Source organism: Vespula vulgaris, chromosome 8 (genome assembly GCF_905475345.1).
Source record: "Vespula vulgaris chromosome 8, iyVesVulg1.1, whole genome shotgun sequence".
Classification (NCBI taxonomy): domain Eukaryota; kingdom Metazoa; phylum Arthropoda; class Insecta; order Hymenoptera; family Vespidae; genus Vespula; species Vespula vulgaris.
This window is the reverse complement of record NC_066593.1, coordinates 4,106,596-4,117,080: the sequence shown is the minus strand read 5'-3', so window position 1 is coordinate 4,117,080 and position 10,485 is coordinate 4,106,596. Positions and strand designations below refer to the sequence as shown.

Genomic DNA, 10,485 nt, shown 5'->3' with positions numbered 1-10,485 from the left:
CTCGAAACTCCGTGATACGGCCACGCCACCAGCAGAAGAGTCGAGGGAGTCCGATTGGTTGGTTGATACAAACGGTGGGAAGAGAAATGTTCCGATTGGTTCGACTAGAACGTTCGGGCGCGGCGCCATGTTGCGTAGAGTGGGGTGTGTTTGAACAAGACTCGGCGACTCAAGAGTAGCGGAGTACACTCGCTAACCGGCCTCCATCCACACGGCACACAGAGGTAGAGTAGTGTAGAGGTGAGGTGGCTCCAAACAGGCCCCGTTCAAACAACCGAGCGCGCTTCTACGCGACAAACGGTGCTGGTGTCGCCGCCACCATCGTTGTCGTCGTCGTCGACGTCGTCGCCGTCGTGTCGTTGTCATTGTCGGTATCGTCGTTGTCGTTGTCGTTGTTGTCGTCGTCGTCGTTGTCGTCATCGTCGTCGTCGTTGTTGTTGTCGTCGTCGTTGTCGTCATCGTCGTCGTCGTTGTCATCGTTCTCGTCATTGTCGGCGACGTTCGCGAAAGTGCCGTGGCCTCTTCTCTAACTACGGTCATTGTGTCGTTTGTTGGGACAACAATTATACTCACCCAACATACCACCGAGGACAGGGCCTCGTGCGCGCGCGAACACAACTACGTGTCATCGAGTGTCCTCCGTGCCGGCCCGACGGACGTCGTGCATTGTTTCGCATAAGGAGAACGCAGTGCACGTATAGGGAATAAATATTATTCGTGAAGGTCGATCGTTAGTTTTTGGAATTTCTCACTGAAACTAAGGTGAACTGTATGATAAGAGGCGTGTGAGGACACGAGGATAGGATCCCAGTGTTGCTAGGCAAATTTTGTGAATCGTTGTGTGTAATATTAAGGAATAAGGACAAAGAGAAAAAGATAGGGATAACGACAGAGATAGAGATAGAGAAAGGGAGAAAGAGAATCAATCGAAAAGAACAGAGTGAAGGTGTCGCGTGATCGAGATTCTTCGAGGAAGATCCTTCAGCGTTACCGTGATTCAGTGAGACGTGAGGATTAAAGTGAAGGAAGTACGGGCGGATATAAGATTAAGGGGTCACCGGATTATCAGCAGTCGTGGTACCGTGGCTTTCATGATTCCCGCTTGACGTCCCGACAGCAGCCCACCCCGGCACCGGTGAGCTCTATGACCATGCTCCAGTCGCAAAAGCTGTACACCGAGGCTGGTAGTCTCGGTGGTGCCATGACCAGCGCCGCGATGTCCAGCATGGGCAGCATGGCACCCACGTACAGCTCGATAAATTCGATGGGCTGCGTGTCTATGGGGATGTCGATGGGCGTTGGAGTTGGGCCGAGTTGCAGTCCTCAGGGGGCCGGTGGATTCAATATGAGCACGATGAGCTCGGCAATGGGGATGGCTTCGATGGGTGGTGGTGGCATGGGTGGTTATGGAGGTACATCGATGGGCGGTGGTGGCGCCTGCATGAGCGCCGTGGGTTATGGCCCGTTAACGCCAGGCGGTGGTACCGCCGTAACCAGAGATCCTTTGTCGTTAACCGAACCAGACTCTCCAAATTCTGCCCTTCAACGTGCACGCACCGACAAATCTTATCGTCGAAGTTACACGCACGCAAAACCGCCTTACTCCTACATTAGTTTGATCACCATGGCGATACAAAACGCGCCAACCAAAATGCTTACACTCTCGGAGATTTACCAATTTATCATGGATCTATTCCCGTTTTATCGGCAGAACCAACAACGATGGCAAAACTCAATAAGACATTCGCTAAGTTTCAACGATTGCTTCGTTAAAGTACCGCGAACACCCGACAAGCCGGGTAAAGGCTCCTTTTGGACGCTGCACCCGGAAAGCGGTAACATGTTCGAAAACGGTTGTTATTTGCGCCGTCAAAAGAGGTTCAAAGACGAAAAGAAGGAATTGACGAGGCAGAACAACAAACATCAACAGCACCAACAGCATCACTCGGGTGCTGCGGCCGCGGCTGCCGCCGCCGCTGCTGCTGCAGCCGCCGCCGCCGCTGGTCATAATAGTCCAAATTCTCACGATCTCGGTCACGGCGGTAAGAAGACACCCTCGTCCCTGCATCATGCTCCTCAGCAACAGGACGACAAAGACCTTCACTCTTTGGTCTCGACTCATCATCACCATCACTCGGCCGGACTTCATCAGCATCATGCTGCTCTGAAAAGTGATACCACCGATATCGGTGGATTGTTAGGACCAGATCTCGGTACGGCACACGACGAACTAACCGCCATGGTCAGTCGTACTCTTCATCCTCACTTGCTATCCGATCCGGCGGCTCTTCATCACGGCATGGCAGGGAGCCTAAAACAGGAGCCACCATATACGGCTGCCAGTCATCCATTTAGCATCACCAGGTTATTACCAGGCGCAACGGCAGGTACATCGCCTGGTGCCCAGGATACGAAGCCGCCTGAGATGAAAATGTACGAACAGCTTCATCAGAGTTACGCGAATTTCGGCTCGCCTCATCACCCTCACGCACATTCCGCGCCGCCAAGTCATCATCATCACAACGGAATGCACGCTGGCTCGAATACCGCCGGAGGACCCATGCACAATATGAGCAATCACCATCATCAAGAATATTACCAGAGTCCTTTGTACCATCACGCGACCAGCGTGGCTACCAGCAGTGCGCCTCCTCCTCCGTCGGTCGCCACAGCGGCTCCAGGATTGTGACATCACGCTACTCACCCCTACGCCTTGGCCTGAGTCGCTGCCGTTGCGGCCTATGCCGCTTCCGCCGCTTCCGTTGCCGGTGTTACCGTCGCAAATTCGAGTCATCATCTTACGACGACGATCGACGACGTTCTTCCTTCACCGCCACCGCCGCCGCCACCTCCACCACCGCCGCCGCCACCACCGCCACCGCCACCGCCACCGCCGCCACCACCGCCTCCTCCACCACCATCTCAGTCGTCCGCGTCTTCCTCTTCGTCCTCCTCTTCGGCTTCTCTCGTTCAACACCAACATCATCATCAACAACATTATCAACAACAACAACAACAACAACATCAACATCAGCAACGCCGTCGACGTCGTTCCGACGAAACCTCTTCTTGGCAGGTCGTCGACGACGACGAGTACGACGAATACGAGGAAGACGAAGAGGACGACGAGGAGGAAAGTATTGCATGAAAAGGAGACTCCGATTCCATCCAAGGTACGGTCAACCGGTATTCGCCTTTTCAACTGGCACGAACGAAGATCTCCGGACGTACATATGAACTCTGCTCGATTTAATAATCTCGAAACCCCTTTTCTATCGAAAATCAGTTCTTTTTTTCTCTTCTTCTTTTTTTTGAGTTTTTTCTTCTTTGTTTTTCGTTTTCTTTTCTTTTCTTTCTCGTTCGACGATGGGTAATGAGCTTGAAAAACACATCGTTCGGCTGAAATGTGTCGCGTAGATCACGTAGGGTCTCCTCCCTCCACCACCTCCTTTTATTCTTCTTTCTCCTTCATTATAATTTTCCCTGTCCTTGCGAAAAAGTGGATAAGCCGTGGACTTTGAAATTGTCTCGAGAGCTTCCTTCCCGTTTCACATCTTCTCACCGAAAACAGAAAGATGACTCGAAGCCGTCCTCGTTCGAGTCGCGACGCGTGGGGTGTGTGATTGTTGTTGGTGGTGGTAGTAGTGGTAGTGGTGCTGCTGCTGCTGCTGCTGTTGTGGAATTTTAAAGGCATAATTAATTAACATGGGTGCGTACGTCTAATCGATAAATGTATACATTGCAAATTGCAATTAAATGACGAAAAAAAAAAACGATGCGAAAGTGTCTCTCCGATATGCGACCGATTAGCTTCGAACATCGATATTCGATAGATTATCTATACATATATCTCTGTATTAGCCGCGCGTAAACGTGAAAACGTTATTTATGTTTTCACTCTTTGGATATTATTGCGAGGACAATATTTTCGATTCTATATTTACACGCGAGACGACGGCGAAATATGCTTTGACGCGAGCCTAATAATGAATTTTAGCGGTTAGTCGAACGAAGAGAAGAGTAATGATAATTTCAAACAAAAAAAAAAGGGAAAAAATAATAAAAAAGAGGCAAAAAGCGGAAGAAGGAACAAAAAATAAAATGAGAAAGAAGACGAAGCCAAAGTTGAAGTCGAAGATGAAGGCGAAGACGAAGACGAAGACGAAAGAGAAGAAAAAAAGAAAAAGAAGGAAAACGTTGTTGCCACTGCGATTACATTTAACCAATATGCAGACGATGCTTTATAGTTTTTGCGATAGTTTTATTTCGCGCACAATCGTTCCTCGAGCCTCCGTCCACGATCCTGTACTTACTTACGTAGCATGGAGTGGTATACAACGATTCTCTGATAGGCGCTAGAATTAAATAAATAAAAAAAAAAAACAGAAAAAATAAATAAAAAAAGAAAAGAAAAGAAAAAAAAAGGAAAAAAAAAGAAGCGTAGTATCGTAGTGTGCTTTACTTTACAAACGATCGAATTAATCGATCGCGATTCGTCTTCTTCGGCTCATTTGTGAGACTCCTGCTTCCTTTTAAAAATCGGATTAAATCTTTGACATAGTTTATTCTCTCTCTATTTACAATTAATTTATCTCGATTTTCAAATCACGATTTGTCGATGTGTCAACGTATGCGATAATGTAGAAATGCGCCACGTTGAGCATACGACACGTACACTTTATTGTTAGTAACAAATCTTTTCGTTGATGTAACGTTCGAACGAGATGCGATGTTCGAGAGTATCGATTTACGATTGCTATTATCAAGCGACAGCAGCAGGTCTTTCGAAATTATTTTGAAATCAGTCATTTTACATACACATGCATGGGTATATATACAATACACACATACATACATACATACATACATATGTATTATCGTTGTTGTGTAGAAAAGCACGCTCGCTTGTTTTCGGTCGTTGATCTCGATTTCGCGCGCATCATACTTATCGCCATCGGTCTCTACTACTACTACTACTGTTACTACTACTACTACTACTACTACTACTACTGTTACTACTACTACTACTACTGTTACTACTACTACTACTACTACTACTACTACTGCAACTATTACTACTACTTCTATTTCTATTTCTACTACTACTGCATATTTTCAATGTATCGTGGATGATCGTACGGTATACGTTAAATCAACGGTTATTGCTATCGCTACGAGCGATCATTAAATAGAAATCAATGGCGATAAGAAGAAAAGGAAGAAGAATAATTTCGCTCGGGTTCATTCGCACGAGGATGGATGCATCTTCGAAACGAGTCAACGTACATAAATAGCTGTCGTAGATATCTCTCGAAGAGGCATTATCGTCGTAAAGAAAATAATAGAAAAGAAATATAATGAAATGAAAAGAAATTAAAGGAAATTAAAAGAAAATAGAAGGAAAGAAAATGAACGCGAGACGATTTTAACGCGAGCAATGTTACACACCTACATATGTATGTATAACATTTTGGTGAGTTTATCGATCATTACATAATCGTTCGGCCGTCGTTCAGAAGCCGTTATCTTTTTAAGCGTGCTGGTAGACGTTATAAAACGTACACGTTGGTACAACGAGATCGTGAATATACGGTGTGTATCGTCCATACCAAATATATATTATAAATCAAAATCGGTCGGAGACACGAAGCAACGGTAAAATTAATTGATAGAAATAAAAAAAAAAAAGAAAACGAAACGAAACGAAACGAAACGAAACTAAAAAGGAAAGAAAAGAAGAAGCGTATAATTATGATAGAATAGATCGGAGAGAATAGTTCGAGCTGCGGTGCTGTTAAATAATGACGAAGAAAAGTAGGGGGTTGGCGGTGATGCCGGCACAGAGCGACAAAAATGTGATAATCCGTGAAAATAAATATAAATTAGCGAACGTATACTCGCGATGGACGTACATGTAAGTACGTCCGCTTGTGCGTCATCACTCACGCGCACGTGTCCCAAAAATTTGAAAAAGATAAAAAAAGAAAAAAAGAAAAAATGAAAAAGATAACCAAGAAAATATAATAATAATATAAAACGTTCTTCGAATGTGACGGACGATTAATGACAATGTTTTCGCCCTTGAACGTTTCAAGAATTCTCTTGTGAAAGCGTCGCGCAGGATACGTTCAGTGTTTTTTTGTATGATACATGTAGATAGCCGACAACGTGTAACGCGTATAATGTACAATATTATATGTTACAGAGAGGTATATATAATTAAATGAATAAATATATAAATATATATATATATAGATATAAAAAATAAATGGAATCTTTAATGATACACATTATGTTAGGTGTATACATATTATATATAAAAATGAAAGAGAGAGAGAGAGAGAGAGAGAGAGAGAGAAAGAGAGAGGGAGAGAATGAGAAAGAATGAAAGAGAAAATGAAAGAATGCATGAAAGAGTGAGAAAGAGAACGGTGTTCACAATGCACTGTAATCGCGTATTTCAAAAGTAGATACATACTGGATTTCATTCACCGCGCTATGTTTTCTTTCTTATCTTTGCTTACATTCGCACAGATCTGTTTGAAGAAAATTCCTAACGATCCTCCTTTGATCGTCGGAAATAATAAAAGGACACTTTTGAAATACGCGCTTGGCACATATAAAAATCTGTACATAATAATGACTGGCGCATCGCAAGAGATCACACACATCTTTATTATTATTACTATTTTTATTATTATTATTATTATTATTACTATTATTATTGTAATTATTATTATTATTATTATTATCATCATTATTCTTATGATTGCCACAATAATTACTATTATTACTATTATTATAAGTATCATTGCAATTATATAATTTGATTCTTTTCATTTGATATAATTTCGCGTCCTACTGTTTCGCATAATTATCATCATCATCGTCATCGTCATAATCATCATCGTCATCATCATCATCACCATCATCGTGTGTCGTCGTTATTAAATCCGAGAGAATTCGGCCGACGGAAGAATCAAGGACGAATCTTGTCGACAGATCTCGAGTGGAGGCATACGAAATTGAAAATCTCGAAAGAACGACGAAATCTCATACATTCCACTATGCTTTTTCACTTTTGCCTCCGCCTTCTTATCATCGCTTTAACGACATTTCTTCCATCGGCCGTAATTCGTGCCACTCGATAGATTCTTTCATCCCTTTCTTTTTTTTCTTTTGTCTCCTCTCATCCCTTTCGTCGTTTCTTTTTTTTCTATCTTTTTTTCTTCTTCCATTCCTTTCGTAAGTACATCCACGATATTGCATTACAGTTTCACACATACGGCGAATTCCCCGTACGTCACGCAATCTTCGAACGTCGTTAGTCCGACAACGAGCGATAAGGGTGTCATTGATAAAAATGGCGAAGTGAGAAAAAGAAAGAAGGGAGGAAAGGAGAAAAAAAAAGAAAAAAAGGGGAAAAAAAGAAAAAGAAAGGAAAAAGTATAATATTATCGCGGTTAGAACGGAACGACGAGAATCGAGGATGTAAGTGTTTCAATAAAGCAACGTATTTCTATGAAATTTCATCTTTGTTAAAGAATTTTTACATGCGTATTACTTCCTTTCTCTTGTTAATATCCTTCATTTCCTAAGTCTTATACATTACGTACTTATATATCTTGAGTACAATGGATTATGGAGTACTTATTCCATATTGAAAAACGAATTTTCAGAGTTGTTTAATATAGAAAATATACCAATAATCGTTATCGCGTAAAGCATGCCGATAGTTTATGTAGATATTAGCAAGATTCTGAACTTTTAGAAAAGGGGTGTCCAACTTGTGGCCTGGTAGAGTCGAATTTTTCTTTATTGATTTCAATCAATGATCTTTCAATGTGATGATCGAATGGGGTAATCGTTCTTCGTGGACAAGAAAATATCGATAGCGACGAAATTCTAATGAACGCGAATAAAGTATTAACGCGCGTTTAATACGATAGAAGCGACGCACGGTCATTTATAATGTTAAAGCATGCCGAATGTTTTCTCGCGAAGTCCGCGAAGAGAGATCAAATGTTTGATTAGTGACAGAAAAAAAGGGAGAAAGAAAAGGAAGAAAAATAGAAAAGAAAATTTTTCACTTGTACCTGTAAATTGTACAATATTAATTTATTTTTCATCTACACGGTCTAGGAGAATTTTTTTCCTGTTCACTCAATGCGACTGAGGTAAACAAAACGATTGGACACCACTGCTCTGGAGTATATAATCAATTAATTTCAGATACGATAAAAATCGAAGACGAATATATATATAGGAAACACATATCGGACGTTTGTGAGTGAGTATTCATGAAAAACAAGATAAATTATGAACACGTGTATCACAGGGTGTTTTTGCATCGTGCTCGTTAGACGATATCTATTTTGTGAAAATAGCAGAAAAGTGAAAGAGAGAGAAAATGTCCCAATGGTATGTAACTACATACGCGCGTAGACAAATCAGAGAGTTCTTATCGTCCTGTTTGAAATGAAAATATTCATGCGCGCGATGCGCAAATGAAGTGGTTGTCTATACGATAATATTTAACTTCCATTCGGATACATTTGTACGAGCACTCGAAGATGTGCTCGTTGACATAGAGCCTTTTGTCGGATAAGTGCCATCAAATATCTTGTGTAAATGACCTAATCTCGCTATTACTCTATACAATCGATAGGAAACGCTCATTAGAAATAGAAACGTTTAGTTATTTCGAAAAAGGGGATGTTTACACGAAAATTCGAATTCAGACTTGGAGAATCGAGAGAGAGAGAGAGAGAGAGAGAGAGAGAGAGAGAGAAAGAAATGAAAAGAGTTAAACGATAGCGCCTGCTTTTAAAAAATGTAACGTATCATTATCGCGATGACTATGTCGTATATATACAATACACACGTGCATAGTAAGTATATGTGTATGTGTATATATATATTTAGTATCTAGGTATATATATATATATATATATATATATATATATATATATATATATACTTATACTCATAAATTCAACGAGGATGAAAGTTTTCGCAATAAAATCAAACAAACAGTTAGATACTCGATATTCTAGATATAAGTTTTCACAAGTAAGTATAGTTACCTACATATTTCTAAGGACCAGCGGGTATACCAATAACGATATTTGGTACTTGATTCGACCGTAAAGTATGAGCCTTAGTTAACAACGGCTGGACAATCTAGGTGCAATCTAGCGTGGATTATTCGGCATGATATACGGTGCTAGATATATACCTTCGTACGTACGTAACTATCTACCTACCTACCTACCCACCTACCTACCTACCTACCTACCTAGCTACCTACCTACCTACCGTGAGGTACTACAAAGCTGTGTATCGCACCAATATTTGACTAAATCATGAACAATGTTTGTGTGTGATTGTATACACGTACTCGTGAGGCACGCGAGTGCGCGAACGTGCGCGCGAGCAAGCGCGCATGTGTGCGCGTAACTTACGTAGTTGAGCGTGCAGTTTCACGAAGAGAGAGCGTCTCTCTCTCTCTCTCTCTCTTTCTCGTTATATACCATGAGTGAGGAGTGGTGGAAGATCGAAAGGGAAAAGGAGAGAGAGCTTCATGTCGAGAAAAGAGAGAGAGAGAGAGAGAGAGAGAGACAGAGATAGGAGGTTGGCCGTATCGACTCGAGTGTTCTCTCTCTTTCTTTCTCTCCCTCTCTCTCTCTCTCTCTCTGTCTTTCTCTTTCTCGTGCGCGCGCGTGTACTGAGTGTCGTGTAATCGAGCTACGTGCAACAGTGTGCTGGACCGTACATACCAGTTTGTAATCTCCCTTTAGGTTGTGTGCACGTGCAGCCATAATGCGCCGGAGATATCGCGCGCCAGGTACTATCTCATTGCAGAGCCTTGACGTTCAATGTACGCGCCTAGACGTTGAATAGTAAACGTGTTAGAAATGGAGGAAGAGAAAGAAGAGTGAAAGGGAGAGAGGAGAAAGAGGGAGAAAGGCTGCTTTTTTTTCTAGTTGATGTTACAACAATAATAATAATGATGATGATAGCAATAATAATAATAATAATAATAATAATAATAATAATAATAATAATAATAATAATAATAATAATATCTAATAGTAATGATAATATTAATAATAATAATCATATCATCATAATTATAATCATAATAATCGATAATGCGTCTCTCGTGCTTAAGCCTCGTATCATTGACATGTCTATATTCCATATATTATCTCTATATCTACACGTTATTATTTTTTCTATCTCATTCTAACGATATCCAACATATCTTTGTAAAATCATTCAGGGCTTGAGAAATGTCTGATTTTAGTGGAAAAGGACAAGAAGAATCGAGTCAAAGAAAAGATATCTAGGATAATCTTCTCGTCTACGTGGACCTATCGGAAAGCCTTAATCTCTTCTTTCGCGAACGATATTTAATCTCCGACGGGGCGCAATTTCGTCGTCGGAATATCGAAAGACAAAGTCTGTGTCTCCCGGTGTTAA

At 41.6% G+C, this 10,485-nt stretch overlaps 1 protein-coding gene across 1 annotated transcript; it reads left to right on the top strand.

Annotated features, from left to right (window-relative positions):
• Nucleotides 1-546: 546 nt before the first annotated feature.
• Nucleotides 547-6,005, top strand: LOC127065778 (silk gland factor 1-like). The gene has a single exon (XM_050998617.1). The coding sequence runs from the start codon at nucleotides 1,145-1,147 to the stop codon at nucleotides 2,687-2,689; it is 1,545 nt and encodes a 514-aa protein (XP_050854574.1). The 5' UTR covers nucleotides 547-1,144; the 3' UTR covers nucleotides 2,690-6,005.
• The last annotated feature ends 4,480 nt before the right edge of the window (nucleotides 6,006-10,485 follow it).